This window comes from Mustela lutreola, chromosome 7 (assembly GCF_030435805.1).
Source record: "Mustela lutreola isolate mMusLut2 chromosome 7, mMusLut2.pri, whole genome shotgun sequence".
Taxonomy (NCBI): Eukaryota; Metazoa; Chordata; class Mammalia; order Carnivora; family Mustelidae; genus Mustela; species Mustela lutreola.
In genome coordinates, this window is record NC_081296.1 from 111,071,643 (window position 1) to 111,093,663 (window position 22,021).

General features: G+C 34.5%; 1 protein-coding gene across 1 annotated transcript in view; it reads right to left on the reverse strand.

Annotated features, from left to right (window-relative positions):
- The window catches only part of EXOC5 (exocyst complex component 5), a 61,718-nt gene that overhangs the window by 11,969 nt on the left and 27,728 nt on the right, over window positions 1-22,021 (reverse strand). Inside the window, exons 6-12 of the mRNA XM_059182179.1 lie at window positions 20,185-20,213; window positions 18,899-19,008; window positions 13,351-13,395; window positions 13,103-13,243; window positions 11,959-12,041; window positions 10,715-10,924; window positions 8,808-8,955 (exon numbers count right to left, since the gene is read on the reverse strand). Coding sequence (XP_059038162.1) covers window positions 8,808-8,955; window positions 10,715-10,924; window positions 11,959-12,041; window positions 13,103-13,243; window positions 13,351-13,395; window positions 18,899-19,008; window positions 20,185-20,213 — 766 coding nt within the window. The remainder of the gene's footprint in view (window positions 1-8,807; window positions 8,956-10,714; window positions 10,925-11,958; window positions 12,042-13,102; window positions 13,244-13,350; window positions 13,396-18,898; window positions 19,009-20,184; window positions 20,214-22,021) is intronic.

Below are 22,021 nucleotides of genomic sequence, written 5' to 3' on the forward strand. Positions count from 1 at the left end.
AACTGATTGTTGCCTCTGTAATTCATTTACCTTTAAAGACCCAATTTAGGTCTTTAAGTTTGGTATTACCCAAAATTCCCTTATTGACCTTAATACCACCTCAAAATTTACTCACTAGTCGCTCTACCACTATCCTCACCTCCCTTTTTTGCTCAGTCATGCTCAACAGATGCTCTTAACAAGCAATAAAGAATAAATTTTCCACCCGCCTATATACATTCATATATCCATGCATAATCGATAGAAGAGGTAGACAGAAAATTGATAGGCAAAGAGAAGATGTAAACCACTGTGTAAATCAACGACCTGAGATTTATAGAATACTCCATCTAACAACATCAGGATATACATTTACAAAGTTGGATCATATCCTGGTTTAGAAAACAAGTCTCAACAAATTTAAAATGGATTCACATCATACAAAGTACATCCTCTAACCATAACAGGATCAAATTTGAACAAATAACAGAAAAAACTAAAAAATATCCCAATAGCTGACAACTAAAACACTTCTAAATCACTCATGGGAGTATTTTGAACTAAATGAAAATAAACACAACATATCAAAATCTGAGGTATACAGCTAAAGCTTACCTTAGAGGGAAATTTATAAGGCTAAATGTTTATATTGGAGAAGGAAAAACTGTCTCAAATCAATAACCTTAATTTCCACCTTACAAAACTAAACAAAGAAGGGCAAATGAAATCCAAGTAAGCAGCAGAAAAGTAACAGAGTGGAAATTGTTAAAATGCAAAATGAATAATCAGTGACACCAAAAGCTGAATCTTTGGGAAAATCAATAAAACTAATAAACCAGACTGATCAGGAAAAAAGATACAAATTGCTGATATCAAGAATGATGAGGTGACATCACTATAGATTTTTCTGATATTAAAAAAGTAATAAGGAAGTATCATGAACAACTTAATCCCAACACATTCAAACATTTATGTGAAATATACAAATCCTTAAAGACAAACTACCAAAGCTCAATTAAAAAGAAATAGGTAACTTAAATAGTTCTAAATCTATTTTAAAAATTGGATTTGTAGTTAAAAACTCTCACAAAGAAAACTGCAGGCCCAAATGACTTCACTCATAAATCCTACCAAACATTTAAGGAATAAATAATACCAATTTTAAACAAATTCTTCCAGAAAATTGAAGAGGAAGAACTATCTTCCAACTCATTCTACAAGGCCAACATTGCCCTGACAACCAAAACTAGACAAAGACATAGTGTGAAAAAATATATGTGTAAGTCAATATCCCTCATAAACACAAACACAAAAACTCTAAACAAAAAAATTCAGCAAACCTAATCCAAAAATATATACATAGGATAATACATGATGATCAAGAGGGTTTATCAAAGGAATGAAAGGTTACCATTTGGAAATCAACGTAACTCAGCACATTAACAGAATAAAAAGAAAGCATGTGACAAAATCCAATAACTAATCTTATAAAAACTTGGAAAACTAAAAATAAAAGAATTCCCTCAATCTGATAAAGAAAAACCTATGATTAATGTCATACTTAATGGTGAAAGACTCAATGCTTTATTCTTAAGATCAAGAATAATATAAGGTATTTGCTCTCATTACTTCCACTCATCGTTGTACTGGAGGTTCTGAGCAATGCAATAATGCAACAGAACAATATAACAGGTTTCTATACCAGAAAGGAACAAGTAAAACTGCCTTATTGGCAGAAAACATGACAGTCTATTTAGTAAATCCTGTGCAACATACACACACACACACACACACACACACACAGGCTATTAGAACTAATATATAAGTTTGGTTAGGTGTAAAGTCAACAAACAAAAATCAATTGTTTTTCTCTACACTAATAATAGAGTATCCAAAATATAAATTAAAAAAATACCACTCACATTAAAATAGCACTAAAAATTATAAAACTCTGGTAAGGAAAATTAAAGAAAACTTAAATAAATTAACAGATATACTTTGTTCGTAGTGTATCTAAAAACTCAGTATTACTAAGATGTCACTTCTCCACAAACCCAACCATAGATTCAATGTCATCAAAATCCCAAACTTTTTTCCCCCAGAGACTGAAAAACTGATTATAAGACCAATGAGAATACAAAATAATTTATAAGAAATTATTCAAGACTTACTAGTTACAATGATCAAGACAGTGTAGTATTGGCACAAAGAAAATAGTTAAGTGGAATGGAATAGAGTCCAGAAACAGATCCACATACAAACTGTCAAGCAGTTTTTGACAAAGGTTCCAATGTAACTTAGTGGAAAAAGGACCATCTTTCCAATAACACTTAAAACAACTGGAGAGCTAAATGCAAAAAAACCCCTGAACTTTGATCCATACATCATGGGACATGTATAAGTTAACTCAAAACTAATTACAGAACTAAATATAAAACCTTAAACTATGAAACTACTAGAAGAAAACATAATAGGATATCTTTGTGACCATGGTTTAGGCAAAGATTTCTTACATACAAAATACCATCCATAACAGAAAAGTGTAAAATTGGATTTCACTAAAATTAAGAACTTCTAGTCTTTGGATGCAAGGGTGGTTCAACATTCACAAATCAATCAGTGTGATAGAACAAATCAAAAAGAGAAGAGAGAAGAACCACATGGTCCTCTCAACTGATGCAGAAAAAGCATTTGACAAAATACAGCATCTGTTCCTGATTAAAACTCTTCAAAGTATAGGGATACAGAGAACATTCCTAAACTTCACAAAATCTACCTATGAAAAACCCACAGCGAATATCATTCTCAATAGGGAAAAGCTGACAGCCTTCCTTTTGAGATGAGGAACACAACAAAGATGCCCACTCTCGCCACTGTCATTCAACATAGTACTAGAAGTCCTAGCAACAGCAATCAGACAACAAAAAGAAATAAAAGGTATTCATATTGGCAAAGAAGTCAGACTCTCTCTTTGCAGATGACATGATACTTTTTTTTTTAAGATCTTATTTATTTATTTGAGAAAGAGCACGAGAGAGCAGAAGATCAGAGGGAGAAGCTGACTCCCCGCAGAGCTAGGAGCCCAATGCGGGACTCGATCCTGGTACTCCAGGATCATGACCTGAGCCAAAGGCAGTTGCCCAACCAACTGAGCCACCCAGGCACCCTGACAAGATACTTTATATGGAAAACCCAAAAGACTCTACCCCCAAACTACTAGAACTCATACAGCAATTCAATAATGTGGCAGGATACAAAATCAATGTATAGAAATCAGCTGCTTTCTTACACACTAACAATGAAAATATAAAAAAGGAAATTAGAGAACTGATTCCACTGATTATAGCACCAAGAACCATAAGATACCTGGGAATAAACCTAACTAAAGAGGCAAAGGATTTGTACTTGAGGAACTACAGAACACTCCAGGAAGAAGTTGAAGAAGACACAAAAAGATGGAAAAGCATTCCATGCTCATGGATCAGAAGAGTAAACATTGTTAAAATGTCTATACTGCCTAGAGCAATCTATACTTTCAATGCCATCCCGATCAAAATTCCACTGGCATTTTTCAAAGTGTTGGAACAAACAATCCTAAAATTTGTATGGAACCTGAAAAGACCCTGAATCGCTAAGGAAATGTTGAAAAAGAAAAACAAAACTTGGGGCATCATGTTGCCTGATTTCAAGCTTTACTACAAAGCTGTGATCACCAAGACAGCATGGTACTGGCACAAAAACAGACACATACATCTGGGCAGAGAGCCCAGATATGGACCTGCAACTCTATGGTCAAATAATCTTCAACAAAGGAGGAAAAAATATACAGTGGAAAAAAGACAGTGTCTTCAATAAATGGTGCTGGGAAAATCGAAAAGCTACATATATAAGAATGAAACTTGACAATCCTCCTACACCATATACAAAGATAAACTCAAAATGGATAAAAGACCTCAATGTGAGGCAGGAATCTATCAAAATCCTAGAGGAGAACATAGGCAGTAACCCCTTTGACATCAGCCACAGCAACTTCTTTCAAGACATGTCTCCAAAAGCAAAGGAAACAAAACTGAAAATTAACTTTTGGGACTTCATCAAGATCAAAAGCTTCTGCACAGCAAAGGAAATAGTCAACAAAACAAAGAGGCAACCCAAGGAATGGGAGAAGATATTCATAAATGACACTACAGACCGAGGGCTGATATCCAAGATCTATAAAGAACTCCTCAAACACAACACTCAAAAAAAAAAACAGATAATCATGTCGAAAAATGGGCAGAAGACATGAACAGAAACTTCTCCAAAGAAGACATACAAATGGCTAACAGACACATGAAAAAATGTTCTTCATCATTAGCCATCAGGGAGATTCAAATCAAAACCACACTGAGATACCTTACCCCAGTCAGAATGTCCAAAATTAACAAGACATTAAACAAGTGCTGGAGAGGATGTGGAGAAAGGGGAACCCTCTTACACTTTTGGTAGGAATGCAAGTTGGTGCAGCCACTTTGGAAAACAGTGTGGAGACTCCTTAAGAAATTAAAAATAGGGATGCCTGGGTGGCTCAGTGGGTTAAGCCTCTGCCTTTGGCTCAGATCATGACCTCAGGGTCCTGGGACAGAGCTCCACATTGGGCTCTCTGCTCCGCGGGGACCCTGCTACCCACTCTCTCTCTGTCTGCCTCTCTGCCTACTTGTAATCTCTCTCTCTCTCTCTCTGTCTCTATGTCAAATAAATAAATAAATAAAATCTAAAAAATAAAAAATTAAAAATAGAGGTAACCTATGACCTGGCAATTGCACTACCGGGTACTTAAAAATAGAGGTAACCTATGATCCGGCAATTGCACTACTGGGTACTTAACCCAAAGATACAGATGTGAAAAGAAGGGCCATATGTATCCCAATGTTCATAGCAGCAATGGTCACAACTGCTAAACTGTGGAAAGAGCCAAGATGCCTTCAATAGATGAATGGATAAAGAAGGTAAAGTCCATATATATGATGAAGGCCTAAGTATTAGGCCTCCATCGGAAAGGATGAATACCCAACTTTTCTATCAACATGGATGGGATTGGAGGACATTATGCTGAGTGAAATAAGTCAAGCAGAGAGAGTCAATTATCATATGGTTTCACTTACCTGTGGAGCATAAGGATTAATATGGAGGCTATTAGGAGAAGGAAAGGAAAAGTGAATTGGGGGAAATCAGAGTGGGATTGAGATGAGAGACTGTGGACTCTGAGAAACAAACTGAGGGTTTTGTTTGTGGGGAGGGGAGAGGGAGAGGGATTAGTTGAGCCTGGTGGTGGGTATTAAGGAGAGCACGTATTGCATGGAACACTGGGTGTGTGGTGCTTAAACAATGAATCATGGAATACTGAAAAGATAAAATAAAATAGAACTTCTAGTCTTTGAAAACACTGTTAAAAGATGAAAAAGATAAGTCACAGACTGAAAGAAAACATTTGCATATCATCTATCTGATAAATGAATATGTCATTTATTATCTATGAATATATCATTTATTATATCTATGCATATAGAACTCTCAAAGGATAACAAGAAAATAACTTAATTTTTTAAATGCACAAAATACACAAAATACACCAAAGAATATGTACAAATAGTAAATAAACACATGAAAAGATACTCAATTAATCATTAGGAAAATGCAAACTAAAACTAAGATATTACTACACACCATTAGGCTATCTAAAATTAAAAAGACTGATCATATCAAATGTTGGAGATCATGGGGAGCAAATGAAACTTTCACACACTGCTGGTGGGAATATCAAAAGAAGCAACAACCTTGGAAAACAGTTTGGGAGTTCCTTTAAAAGAAATACCATATGACTCAGCCATATTGCTACTAAGTATATACCCAAGGGAAATGAAAGCATATGTCTGCATAAAGACATATCCCTGAATGTTCACAGCAACTTCATTCATAATAGTCAAACACTGAAATCAATCTAAATGTCTATCAATAAGTAAGGAGATATACTGTAGTATATTCATGAAAGGAAATAAGACTCAGCAACAGAAAGGAGTATACTAAGTAACATATACAACACAGATAAATTTCTAAAAAAATCATGCTGAGTGAAAGAAACCAGAAACACATGTACATATTATAACATAGTATTCACAAAAAATTCTAGAAAATTAATGAACCTCTTAAAGATATCCTATTTAGCTTTTGAGACTCAGTCCTCAAATGTCACCCTCCTTTTGAAAACAAATCTACAGTGACATAAAGCAGATCAGTGGTTCTCTGAGGACAGAAATGAAGGAAGAGAAAAGGGGGATTATAAAAGGACAAAAGGAAACTTTTTGGGGTGATGGATCTGTCCATTATCTTGGCTGAAATTAAAGCTTCAGAAATGTAGACGTAACTTATCAAAGTTATCATATTGTGCAGTTTAAATAAATGTAGTTTACTAAATGTCAAAGGTATCTCAAAGTTATTTAAAAAAAAAAAAAAGGAAAAAAAGCATCAATCTGTTTATTACACTGCCCTTTTTAAATAATCCTTTAAAGCTTGCATCATCATCATCTACAAGGTGAGATCTAAATTTTCAAGCATGGTATGCAAAAAGTCTATTTATCTTTTCAACCTCCTTTCTCATTACTCTCCCATGTATATTTTTATTTCAAGCATTTTATGCTGCACAGCTGATCTTTGCATACTACTTTTTACATGAACTATTCTCTCCAAGAATCACCTTCTTGAAGATAACTTATGTAGCTTTAAGACTCAGGCCTAAAATGTTCCCTTCTTTTTGAAACCTTTTCAAATAAATACTCTTCCTCAATTCTTTAACCAGGCAGAGCTGGTTGCATTGTCTTTGGTTCCAGCAAGGTGTACCTATTTTGCACTGATCATTTATATGTCTCCCTTCTTTCTCTACAGTATGCAAAAGTAATATATATGTCTTATTTTTACAAACTCAATGTCTAACATATCAGCTGCTACAAAGTAAACATGTGTTTCTTGGATCAGATTGCATTGAACTTCCAACTGAATTTCCATCTTTTAATTTCCAGACAAAAGGTCATGATACAGAGCTAGTTACTATGATGCAAACAATATAATGTTGACAGCTTCAGGTTCAATGATCTTTAGAAATATTTTAACATTATTTCCAGCATTCAGAAAACTAGAGACAGTAATTTACCAAATACACCCATCACCCACCTAGATGTGTTGTATATTAACATTTTTCCAAATGTACTTCAGATTTTTTTCTTTTTGCGGGGGAGGGAGGAAGGGAAGTCCTACATATGAATAAAGTCCCTTAGGTACTCCTCCCTCATGGCAAACACTACCCTGTATCTATCATGTTTATGCTTGTGCACATCCCTAAACAATATGAGGTATTCTTCTACTTTTTAAAAAAACTTTATATAGTGGTATTGTACTGAATATATCTTTCCCCCATCTTGTTCTTTTCTCTCAACACTGTATTTTTGAGATATATGATACATATAACTCTAGTTTAGTCATTTAAATTGTTCTATAGCTTTCTAGTGTATGAACAATGTCAATTTATCAATTCTCTTTTCGAGGCACACAATTTGCTTCTGATTTTTCACCATGATAAACAATGCTGCTATGATGTTAGACATGGTATATAGACCTATGAGTTTCTCTAAGGAATTCTCAAGTTACTATCCAAACTATACCAATTTTTACTTCCATTGGTAGCATAAGAAAATTTCTATTGCTCCTCATCCTTACCAACACTTAGTATCATCAGACTTAATTTTTGCAGACTGAATGAGAATAAGATAGTTATTTTCCCATTTTAAGTTTCATCTTCCTATTAGTGAGACTGAATATCTTCCTGGTAATTTACATTTTCTGTATTTGTTTACATGTGTTTATCAAAACTTCTTTCAAAATAATTTGCATATATTATCTCCTCTTTGTAGGTAAGGAATCTGAGCTTTAAAGACATTAGGTAATTGGCCACAAGAAGTGGTTGAGCCAGCTTTTGTGTTCTCTGGCTGATTCCAGAGACCTCACTCTTGGCTACCACATATAATGGACTCAGATGATAGTTACTTTATGTACTGAGAACCCCGACGGGCATTTAATAGTCTTTGTTTTCTATTTATTTATATTTAAATGAGTAATTTATACTGATTTACTGTCCATCAATATAAAATATAGACCATATATATCAATACAAGTAAAAAAATTAAGACTACCTCAACTCTCCATTCTATTGCTTAAGAAGTATGTATCTCAGTTTCTTCATCTGTAAAATGGAATAAAAACCTCACAAGGTTGTTACAATGATGAATTGAGCTATTGGATATCTAAAGAGCATTGGGACATAGCATATGCTGTACAATTATTTCCCACTATTTGTTTTACATAATCTTCTGCTAGTAATATTGGTTACAATACCTTCTCACAGGCTGTGACTTATCTGTTTCCTTTGTTAAAGTGTGTTTGTTGGACAGAAATTCTAAATTTTAATGGAGTCAACTTTTCCTTTGCTATCTGGGTTCTTAAAACACCCTTCTTTCCCTAATGCTCTCTTTCTTTATGAGATGGCTCTAAATCTGCCTCTCATATCTTGATTTAATATCGCTTATAGAAGAAAAATTTGTATATTCAACTTTAAAGTTATATTAAAATATGCCTCTAAATAATTTTAAAATAATTCTGTTCTCCAAAACAAACCCTCTATCATTTTTTATTACAAAAAATAGTTATTCCTAACCAGAGAGCACATTTATATATTATAAACAAGGCAAAGATTAAAAAACACAACCATATAAATAAAATAAATTTATAACTACTCTTACCCTATGACATCTTTCAAAGGCTTGTTTGGTTTCTTGTAAAAGATTAACCACCACTTCTTGAGATAGGAAAGTTTCCCCATGAGTATCGATACTTGGCCCCAGTGGTAAGTTGGTACGTTGTCTAATTTTCTCTTTCAAATCCTGAATACTAATGCATCATAACAACAAATGAAAAGAGAACACTTTACACAGATTTCAAGTACTCTTCAACTTAGTATACATCATCAGAAAAAAATGGACTAATTGCCAGACCTAGAAGTTCTAATTCCAATAATTAGTTCTACAAAGTAAAATAAGCCTTCATCTTTTAATCTTTTTTAAAAAATATTTTATTTATTTATTTGACAGAGAGAGACACAGTGAGAGAAGGAACACAGCAGGGGGAGTTGGAAAGAGAGAAGCAGGCTTCCCGCCAAGCAGGGAGCCTGATGCGGGGCTTGATCCCTGGATTTTGGGATCATGACCTAAGCTGAAGGCAGCCGCTTAACGACCGAGCCACCCAGGCGCCTCAAGCCTTAATCTCTAAACAGAAAATTATCTTCTGAGAAATGAGTATATTTGGAGTTATGACCCTTAAATTCTCTCTCCGCTCTATAATTCTGACTCAACAGCCAAAAGTTTCTTGTTTGGTTTCCTTATAAAGTGGACTATTCCAAATAAGTTAATATAACTAATGGTCCTGCTTAAAATAAACTTTAAAATTTCATGTTTTTTAAATACATTTAGTCATTTGAGCATATTGCACATTTCTTTATCATTATTAAACAAGATATATTAAACATAATTTAGCTTTTCTTAGTGACTGAGGGTTACTTTGAACATTTACTATATGGTGGTATCTCTAGAAGATTGGATTTCTTTTGCTCCTAGAATACCTAGCTCTAGACCACTATGATTTTTTTTTTTTTAAAGATTTTATTTTTTTGAAGCCTGGGTGTCTCAGTTAAGCATCTGCCTTCAGCTCAGGTCATGATCCCAGGGTCCTGTGAATGAGCCCCACATCAGGCTCCCTGCTCAGCAGAGAGCCTGCTTCTCTCTTTACCTCTGATCCTTTCCCTGCTTATGCTCTTTCTCTTGCTCTCAAAATCTTTTAAAAACAAATAAATAAAGATTTTTTCTTTTTTAAGTAATCTCTACACCCAACATGGGACTTGAACTTAGAATCCTGAGGTCAAGAGATGCATGCTCCACTGACTGAGCCAGCCAGGCACCCCAAACTATTACTTTTTTTTTTTTTAATTCTCATGGTTGTTCTTTAGTTTATCTCTTCCCTTACTTGCTGCTGCCTTTCAGATGTCACTTCTTATTCCTAATTATAACCACTCCCTGATCATGATTTAGTATATGACCAACTGGGAAACAAGAAACTGATTTGAGTGTACTCTATATTCTAATTATATGGGTCTGCTTAAGTCATTCTGCTTCATTCTAGAATCAAATGGGTTGAGATCTGGATAAGAGGTACCACTAATCCTATAGCAAATCATTTTTTTGTAGTATGTGAATAATTACAGGTTTCAAGATATTAATTTTATCCCCAGATCATCAAAAAGCTCAAGGTATCTAAACTGTAAACTATTTGCTGTTTTTTCCCCCACACCTGCAACAACAGAAACAACGTATTTCCTAGTTAATAACCTGGAATAATTCACTCAATCTGGGGGGGAAAAAAGGAGACTATAGAACTCTTTATAGTGCTGGTATTCTACTTTACATTTTAATTATATTATGTTGCATTTCAACACGTGGCTCAAGAGACAGGATTTGATCAATGGTGTAAATGAGCTGAGTTAAAGGAGTTCTTCACAGAAAACTCACTGACTGTTAATATTTGACAACTTTGTCCAAATATAATAAAGTTCTTAAAATCTTTAGCTTTAACTACAACATTTAACAAAAACACTCACCCTCCTGTGCCAATGGATCTCTTCTGATGGTTTTTTGAGTCATAATAGCGCTGTAGGATCATAGCACTTCTGCTTTTCAAATATCCAGTCTCCACCTCAATATAGTTCTCCAAATAGGAAATGAAAATGGATTTGATAAGCTTAGACAAGAAAGTCTGTTTATCAGTACCTAAGTTAAACTCCATCAACTTGCTGGAAAGATTTGTGGTTCTTTTCATGGAAAAGGGGGAAAAAAAGATTAATGTATATTTTAGGTATAGTGACAATACTAAGGAATATATATTTTTACAATGTGATTTTAATAACATGTTAAACCACCATTTCTTAAACCTTGAAAGGCACTTAGGATACAAAGAGCAGCTGCACAGGGCTATATGTAATGCAGAAAGGATATTACAAACAACACTGCAGTTTAGAAAACTGACTACAGATAATTTTGCTTCTCGGAGAGGAAACTGAGACAACCAACCAGTCTAGAAATGTCAACAGTGGCAGAATGACTTCAATATGTTCTAATGCCATTCCTGATATGGTATCTACGTCAGAATACTGAGAGATCTACTTTCTTTCATTCTCTTTTTTCTTTTTCCATGTAGACTTTCCTCTAATTTTTTTGTTTCACATTATTAAAGACAGGCTCACGATAAAAGTTTTCAAATAAATACTTGGGATGGACTTCCTGACTATGATTAATTTTGAAAACCTTCCTCTCAAAATGATAACACTGATGAACAGCAAAAGGACTGGGGGAAAAACTCCACAAGAAGCTTCTGATACAGTATTTCCAAATATTACACTTTCGATTACAAAGCCCAAGGTAAATTTTCATATATACTTACGGCTGAAACTGTCATTTGCTAAGAATTTGTGACTTTCTCAATTTCTAACGTTTTAAATGCCAGATAAATGTAATTATACTATCTCTTAGAGAAAAAAGAATGAAAGAACAGTGAACTAGCTTACAATTAAAACCAGAAACAAAATTTTTGAGTCTTAACGTAAAAAAAAAGTTAAAGTACATGACTATACAGCATAATATCCAATTCCTTAAGTTAACAAGCTAAAAATACTGCTCTTTGTACAATAGTAGTCTATATAACTAAGATTTAATGCTAAAAGGTATATTGCTATCTGACAAACTATTACTCAAAAATTCCTGAATACTTCATTTTCTATTAAAAAAAAAAAGGTAAGGAAATCTGAGCTGCTACTATTTTCCCATATTCTAGCAATTAAAAGTATACCTTGTATATAAATCATAGAGATTTTTGAGATACTGCTCTGCATCAGACTTCCTGCATTCTTCTAACTGGTCTTTCACAAAAGTCTAAAAAAAAAAAAAAAAAAAAAAAAAAAAAGTCAACATTTTGTCATGTAAGTAAATATATTTTTCTCTAAAATTATTCTACATTCTTTAATTGTTCTGATTAAAATACAATGGTAAAGGCAATGCATGGAAAATATACCAATATAAAAAAAATAAGGTTTTTAATTGTTAATGCTTCTCATATTTACATGTTCATCTATAGCCCTCTTGGGAGTAAGTATTAAGAATTTCAAAATATCTTTTCTTTTGAAACTGGCCCATCTTGCCTCATAAAGTACATTTAAAAAGCAAAACCTGAGGTTATATTGATATAGTCAATTCCTTAAAAGCAGCATTTCCCAAACTGTGGCCTGGATATAACCCTAGTGTTCCTTGAGACATTAACAGATACTACTCTAAAATTGGGAAATGCTGTACTTTACACTCCTGTTTCCAGAGAATCACAATACACATTAGTACTTTCAAAGCATATGAAAAGTCCTGAATTATGTTTCAAAAAAAACACATCAGTGTTGCTTAATCCAGTAGTAAACACAGTTTGGGAAACGTTGCTTTAATGTATAATTCTATGGGAGTCAGGTTTGTAAATTAAATTACTGTGTTTTTTCTTTTAATATTAGTACATATTATAAAAAAAATTCTACAGATTGCACTTGCAATTTTTACTCAACTTCACATATGCCATCTATTGGTCAAAGTGAGCACCCAATAAAAATTAAAATCTGAGGCTACCCCTCTATCCCCTCTATAACCTGTTACAACTACTACTGCTATTGGAATAAATTTCAAGTGCTCGCTTCGGCAGCACATATACTAAAATTGGAATAAATTTCAAACGTGCTCTGATGATGCTTAGTGATTATGATTAGTACCTTTTTCCTTGATGAACAGTATTTTTTTAAAAAAGCATGATGTTGTCATTCCTTTCCCCTTCACTGAATAAACAGATTATTATCCCAAAGGGCATTATATGAATAAACTAAATTTAAAAAAACTTTAAAAACAGAGGAAAAAAATTCACATATTGCTTTAAGAACCATTTAGTTGATGTTTAAAATTACCTGCAGTTTGATTTCAAATACATTTTGAATAAGTTTAGCCAGTACTGTTTCTGGATTACTAAAGATATCTCCAACTTGTTTGTTCACCCGTTGACAGAGTATTGCTGCATCTTCAAATATATCATTTCTCAAGTAAGCACCCTAAATAGAGCCATTTTACATAGTGAATATATAGTTTTTAAATGGTTCTAAAAATACAGATTAGCATAAAATAAAATAAAATCCAATAAAGTGTACTATTATGTTACCTCTTGGCACTGCTTTATATAAACATCAACACAGTGGGAATAACCCTATGAAGAAGAAAGAAATACATTATCACAGTTCTGGTTTAACTACAATAATAATCATAATAGTAATAATCTCAATAAAAGAATTATTACATGCAATAAAGCTATGTCTATGTCCTAATGAATCACCAATAGTAATAGTTATTGGACTTAAGTAAAATTAAATGTAGAAAACTAATAACATAGTATCTTCTCTCAGTTGCTTCCTTTGAAATTGATCATATCCTTGTAGCACTTTAGAATGAAAGAACACAGATAAGATTTCTGTAAAGTCTTTTGCCCTATGATCACCTAGCCATCTCCTTCAACTCTAAAACATGTTGTGTGCACGCACCCACACACCGATTCACAATCTTGAAAAAGGGTTTACATACGTACATATGTATACCTTGTATGTATGTACATGTATACTTATGTATGTACTTCCTTCTTTACTCTCTTGGGTTCAAAGCATTTGTGTTCCCCTACAAGAATTTGAACAGAGCTGTACTCAACTGGCCTTCTGGAAATTTACTTTTAAAACTCAATCTATTTTAGCAGAACATATTTAAACAAATAATTTGTCATATTAAGCTCTCTATAATGATTTTTATTCATTAACAATTCATACATTAAAAACAAGTAAGCAATGCAAAGTATACTATTGTTTAAAGAGCCATTCTCAATACTCATACAGGTATTTTACTTAAATGAAAAGTCTAAAAAATTACTTCTATTTCCCTACTTAGATACAAATATGAAGTTTTTTATATATATTTTTGTATGTATTTATTCTTTTCTTTTAGATTTTATTTAGTTAGTTAACATACATCATATTATTAGTTTCAGTGGTAGAATTTAGTGATTCATCACTTACATATAACACCAAGTAATCATTACAAGTGCCCTCCTTAATGCCTGTCACCCATTTACCCCATCTCTCTCCACCTCCCCTACAGTAACCCTGTAATCCTTATAGTCATGAGTTTCTTGGGGTGCCTGGGTGGCTCAGTCCGTTAAGCGTCTGCCTTCGGCTCAGGTCACAATCCCTGGGTCCTGGGATCAAGCCTGATGTTGTGCTTCCTGCTGAGCAGCGAGCCTGCTTCTCCCTCTTCCCCTGCTTGTACATTCTCTCTCTGTCAAATAAATAAAATCTTAAAAAAAAATAAAAATTCCTTACGGTTTGCCTGCCTCTCTGTTTTTATCTTGTTTTTCCTTCCCTTCCCCATGTTCACCTGTTTTGTTCCTTAAATTCCACATATGAGTGAAATCATATGCTATTTATCTTTTTCTGCTTGACTTATTTTGCTTAGCATAATACCCTCTAGTTCCATCCACATCACTGAAAATGGCAAGATTTAATTCTTTTTGATGGCTTAGTAATATTCATACATATATATATACACACACACACATATCTCTGTGTACACACACACACACACACACACACACACACACACACACACACCCCCTCATCTTCTTTATTCATCAGTTGATGAAAACTGGGCTCTTTCCATATTTTGGCTACTGCGGACATTGTTGCTATCAACCTTGAGGTGCATGGGCCCCTCTGAATCAGTGTTTTTGTATTCTTTGGGTAAATACCTAGAAGTGCAATTGCTCATTCATAGGGTAGTTCTAGTTTTAACTCTTTGAGAAATCTCTGTACTGTTTCCCGGAGTGGCTGCACCAGTGCATTCCCACTAACGGTGTCCCTTTCTCTATATCCTCACCAACATCTTGTTTCCTGACTTGTTAATTTTAGCCATTCTGACTGTTGTGAGGCGGTATCTCATTGTGGTTTTGATCTGTATGTCCCTGATGCTCAGTGATGTGGAGCATTTTTCATGTGTCCACTAGCCATTTGTACGTTTTCTCTGGAGAAATGTCTGTTCATGTCTTCTGCCCATTTCTTGACTGGATTTTTGTTTTCTTTCAGTGTTGAGTTTGATAAGTTCTTTAAAGATTTTGGACACTAACCCTTTATCAGGTATGTCATTTGCAAATATCTTCTCCTATTCCATACATTGCCTTTTAGTTTATTGATTGTTTCCTTTGCTGTGCAGAAGCTTTTTATCTGGATGAAGTCCCAATCATTTTTGCTTTTATTTCCCATGCCTCTACAGCCTCTACAGACATGTTTAGTAAGAAGTTGCTGTGTCTAAAGTCAAAGAGGTTGCTGCCGTGTTCTCCTCTAGGATTTTGATGGATTCCTGTCTCACATTTAGGTCTGAGCCATTCTGAATTCGTGTATAGTGCAAGAAAATGATCCAGTTTCATTCTTCTGCATTTGCTGTCCAATTTTCCCAACACCATTTGTTGAAGAGAATGTCTTTTTTCCATTGGATATTCTTTCCTGTTTTGTTGAAGATTAGTTGACCATAGAGTTGTACGTCCATTTCTGGGTTCTCTATTCTGTTCCATTGATCTCTGTGTCTATTTTTGTGTTGGTACCACACTGTCTTGAAGATCACAGCTTTGTAATACAGCTTGAAGTCCAGAATTGTGATGCCACCAGCTTTGGTTTTCTTTTTCTTTTCTTTTTTTTTTTTTTTTAAAGATTTTATTTATTTATTTGACAGAGAGAAATTACAAGTAAGCAGAGAGGCAGGCAGAGAGAGGAGGAAGCAGGCTCCCTGCTGAGCAGAGAGCCCGATGCGGGACTCGATCCCAGGACCCTGAGATCATGACCTGAGCCGAAGGCAGCGGCTTAACCCACTGAGCCACCCAGGCGCCCTGGTTTTCTTTTTCAACATTCCTTTGGCTATTCAAGGTCTTTCCTGGTTCCATACAAATTTTAGGATTGTTTGTTCCAGCTTTGTGAAAATTGATGGTGTTATTTTGACAGGCATTGCACTGAATGCACAGATTCCTTTGGATAGTACAGACATTGTAACAATGCTTATTCTTCTAATCCATGAGCATGGAATGTTTTTCCATTTCCTTGTGTCTTCCTCAATTTCTTTCATAAGTGTTCTACAGTTTTCAGAGTACAGATCTTTTACCTCTGTGGTTAGATTTTTCCTAGGTATCTTATGGTTCTTGGTACAACTGTAAGTGGGATTGATTCCTTGATTTCTCTTTTTGCTGCTTCAATATCGGTGCACAGAAATGCAACAGACTTCTTTGTGGTTTTATTACCTGTGACACCGCTGAATTTCTGTATCAGCTGCAGCAGTTTTCTATGGAGTATCATATCATCTGCAAAGCATGAGCTTGAATTCTTTGGTAATTCGGACGCCTTTTCTTTTTGTTGTCTGACTGTGGAGGCTAGAACTTCCAGTACTATGTTCAACAATAGTGGTTAAGAGTGCACATCTCTGTCATGTTCCTGACCTTAGAGAAAAAGTTCTCAGTTTTTCCCCACTGAGTATGACAGTAGCTGTGGGTCTTTTATATATGGGCTTTATTATGTTTAGGTATGTTCCATCTATTCCTACTTTCTTAAGGATTTTTGTCAAGAAAAGATACTGTATTTTGTCAAATGCTTTTTCTCCATCTATTGAAAATATCATACGGTACTTATCCTTTCTTTCATATTAATGCAGTGTATCACACTGATTGATTTGTAGATATTGAACACCCCTGCAGCCCAGGAATAAATCCCACTTGGTTATAGTGAATAATCCTTCTGATGTACTACGAATTCAATTAGATAGTATCATTCTGCATCCACATTCTGTATCCACATTCACCAGGACTGTATATTGGTCTGTAATTTCCCTTTTTAGTGGGTTCTTTTAAAACCTTCTGGTTTTTGGATCAAGGTAATGCTGGCCTCAAGAACAGATCTGGAAGTTTTCATTTCATTTCTATTTTCTGGAACAGTTTCAGAAAAACAGCTAGTAATTCTTCTTTAAATGTTTGAGAGAATTCTCCAAGGAAGCCATCTGGCCCTGGACTCGTCTGTTGGGAGATTTTTTACTACTGATTCAATTTTTTTTGCCGGTTATGGGTGTGTTCAGGTTTTCAATTTCTTCGTGTTTTAGTTTTGGTGGTTTATTTGTTTCTAGGAATTTATATGTTGGCATATAATTGCTCATAATATTCTCTTATAATTGTATTTCTGCAGTGTTCCTCTTTCATTTATGATTTTATTTATTTGGGTCCTTTCTCTTTTGTTTTTGGTAAGTATGGCTAGGGTTTATCTTTCGTTAATTTTTTTCTTTTTTTTAAAGATTTTATGTATTTATTTGACAGAGAGAAATCACAAGTAGATGGAGAGGCAGGCAGAGACAGAGAAGGAAGCAGGCTCCCTGCTGAGCAGAGAGCCCGATGCAGGACTCGATCCCAGGACCCTGAGATCATGACCTGAGCAGAAGGTAGCAGCTTAACCCATTGAGCCACCCAGGCGCCCCAATGTTTTTTTTTTTTTTCTGATAATCAATCTTTTCGTTGTTGTTGTTAATTCTTTCAAAGAACCAGCTCCTACTTTTGTTGATCTGTTCTACTTTTTTTTTAAATTTCTGTATCATTTATTTCTGCTCTAATCCTTATTACTTCCCTTCTCCTGTTGGATTTAGGCTTTATTTGCTGTTCTTTTTTCCAGTTCTTTTAGGTGTAAAATTAGGTTATGTATTTGCTTCTTGAGGAAAGTCTGTATTGCTATATACTTCCCTCCCAGCACCACCTTTGCTGTACCCCAAAGGTTCTGGACTGTCATGTTTTCATTTTCATTTGCGTCCAAGAATTTTTTCAATTATTCTTTAATTTCCCGGTTGACCCATTAATTCTTTAGTAAGATGTTCTTTACCTTCTATTTACTTGTGGTCTTTCCAAATTTTTTCTTGTGGTTGACTTTGGTTTCATAGCATTGTGGTCTGAAACTAAGCAAACACTATTTCTTTAAGCACTTTCTTTGTAGAAATACAATGCCATACAGGGATTCTTTCCCAAATTCAAATTCCAAGAAGACAATATTCCTTTGTATTACCACGTGATCCTCTGAATTTAATTTAAATCTTTTACTAGTTATATTCCATCTACTCTCTGATTCCTACATTCCACTAGAAATTTAAAGCTAAATCTTTTTTTTTCAAAGATTTTTATTTATTTATTTGACACAGAGAGAGATCACAAGTAGGCAGAGAGAGAGGGAAGCAGGCTCCCCGCTGAGCAAAGAGCCTGATGCAGGGCTTGATCCCTACCCTGAGATCATGACCAGAGCGAAGGCAGAGGCTTAACCCACTGAGCCACCCAGGCGCCACTAAAGCTAAATCTTCTTGCTTTCATCCTATTACATGTTTGACTAAAAACATAAATTATTTAAAAACAAGAAGACAGTATGATTTTCTCTGTCAACCTATATAAAAATCAACTGACAAAATATCAATATTTTTGAATATAAAATAATACCTAAAATTTAATATTATTTATGTGAAATATATATTCAAATATCAAAACAATAAAAATTGTCACTGTGATACAGTTATACAACTATAATAAAATCAGAGACTATACTATACAGAATTTATATAATTTCTACAATCTTAAAAACTAAACTTCGTTTTTATTAATTACTATTTACCTTAAAATGAAGCAAAACTGCTGCTACTTCTCTCATTCTGGAGATTTCACCTCTCCTTTGAGCACTAGTAAACTCCTGAATCAGTTGGCATTCTAAATCATGGTATTTACCTAAACATAAAAAGAAAGTCATTTATCTACAATGGGACATTCAAGGTATTCAAGTTATTTACAAACATATAAATTATTTACAAATATAATGACAATGGATCTACCTTTCTTTTTAAAGAATTACAAAAAAAAAAAGTGAATCTAGCCTTATAATGTACCAAGATACATAAATCTATTATTTTCAACACAATAAAATATTCCCAACCAGTGATCTGATTACCATTTACCAGTGTTACTTAAAAAATCAGTTAACTGAGATAAACCTCTGGATTTCATTTTTGATAATAAGAGATAGGAAAAAATCTTAAACCTAAAGCTATAGAAAGGGTGAAGAGGACTATAAAACTCCTCACTAGAGATCAGAAGTCTTTACCATGAACAATGGTGGATTCAACACCAAATCTCACCTTAAGATAATACATAGCATCTGATTCACTCCATTACAGAGGCTACTAATGTTCTGAATGAAAACCTGAACTTTGGACTTATCTATAGTAATCAAAAACAGTGCCAGGAAGTCCAACTATCTATGTCATTCTGATGTAGCACTTCTTGGAAAACAAGTGGCTCTCTGAACCTTCTATGCAATGGCATCCCAAACATGACCCAGGTTACCACAGGAGCCTACAAATATTGTGGCTTTTCCAGAAACCTAGACTGACCTACTTAAAATATAACCCAAAGATTGAAAAGAATAAAACTAATCATGTAAGGAGTAGTATCAGTACCAAAATGCTTATATGCACTTGGCCTTTAAAAAAAAACACCTTCTTGAGACATATATGTATGGATATAAAATAATCTCCAAGATACATTGTTAAATTAAAAATATATGGTATAAAACTATTTGTATAGTATGCTAGCCAATTATTTTAAAATAACTGGGGACAGTAGAACTAAATTCTATACACACACATGCACGCACGCATGCACACCCACATGATTTTTCCTATGCTTACATATCTACAGCACACTGAAGAATACACAAGAAACTGGTAATGATTATTTTAAGGAAGAGGAGACAAACTCAGGGATGGGGAGGGAGGATGACATTGTTTCCACTATCTCTCTTTTTACTATTTTTTTTTCTTTTACACAAGTATTTTTATTATCTATTCAAAACTAAATACTTTAATATGCTATTTTAAATACTTTTAAATACTATTAAAAACTTACTTGCAATTTTGGATTTTACTTCTGAAAACCTGAAAGATAAAAATCAATAATAAGGTTCATTAGTAATGACAAATGTACCATAGTAATCTAAGATGTTAATAAAAGGGGAAAAAAGAATCTGGGGAGTATAAGGGAACTCTTTTTACTAAAGGTCATCACTGGGAAGAAGAGACAGAGGGAGGGAGGAAAGGAAAAGGAAAAGAGGGAGGGAGGGAAGGATGGAGGGAGGGAAAAAGGGAAGAAGGGACGTGAAGAATAAAGAAAGAAAGAAAGCAGGCAAGACAGCCAGCCAGCTAGTCAGCTAGCCAGCCAGCCAGAAGAGAAAGCAGGCCAGGTAACAAAACTGAATTGGGGCAATTCAGATGGGGTAACTGGTTCTCATTAATGAAATTCTCATTGAATAACCAGTAACTTCTTTTTTTATTTTTTTTTTAAGATTTTACTTATTTTTTTTTTTAAAGATTTTATTTATTTATTTGTCATAGAGAGAGAAGCGAGAGCAAGCACAGGCAGACAGAGTGGCAGGCAGAGGCAGAGGGAGAAGCAGGCTCCCTGCCAAGCAAGGAGCCCGATGTGGGACTCGATCCCAGGACGCTGGGTGGCTCAGTTGGTTAAGCGGCTGCCTTCGGCTCAGGTCAAGATCCCAGCGTCCTGGGATCGAGTCCCACATCGGGCTCCTCTTAAGTAAATGGTCCAACTCTGAAATGAGATAGAGAGGTTTTGGGGATGACTTTAAAAATCATTGCTCATGAAGCACCTGGCTGGCTCAGTCTGTACAACATGAAGCTCTTAATCTCTGGATTGTGAGTTCAAGCCCCATGCTGGGTGTAGAGATTAGTTAAATAAACTTTAAAAATCAATCAATCAATCAAGGAGATGGGAATGATAGTACTTGGTGAGACTAAAGCAATATACTGTAATATTTATATTTTGAAGATACCATTTCTTTTCTGATTTTTTCGAAGTATATATATTTTTTAAATACTCTATTTATTTGAGAGAGAGCAGGGGAGGGGTGGAGGAGAAGCAGACTCCCCGCCAAGCAGGGAGCCTGACACAGGGCTCGATCCTGGAGCCCTCAGATCATGACCTGAGCCAAAGGCAGACACTTAACCGACTGAGCCACCCAGGCACCCCTCAAAGTATATTTTAACACAAAATATGAGCTCAATCTCTTCAATAAATTTTAGTAACATAACAAAGATTTTCCGTAAGATTTTCAACTATGTTTTAATGACTTAATATTTCTTTATAAAATATATGAGACTATCTTTCTGGCCCTAATAAAATATTATGTTAATAAACAAAACAGAGGGTGCCTGGGTGGCTCAGTGGGTTAAACCGCTGCCTTTGGCTCAGGTCATGATCTCAGCATCTTGGGATCGAGTCCCGCATCTGACTCTCTGCTCAGCAGGGAGCCTCTCTCTCTGTCTACTTATGATCTCTGTCAAATAAATAAATAAATCTTTAAAAAAAAAATAAAATAAATAGAACAGAATTATTCAGAAAAAAAATCATGATTCATCATGCTGGGAAAAATATGAGATTATTAGCAACAGCTAAATGATACATGACCATCACAGCTCATTCTACATGATGACTCAGAGTTTGCGGGTAGAGAATTCATTCTCACCCTATGTTTGTATTGCAAGCTTTAAGTATAGCAATACATTTATATTCTACCTGTACCCAAGGATCCCCAAGTACTGCCCCAAATAATAACAGATATATTGTCTGTTATATGAAGACTTGTTTTTTTCAGACATTCATGAGGAAAATAAGATTTTATTAAAAAGTCCACCATTCTATGGACTGAAGGGAAATCATGAAAAAAAAT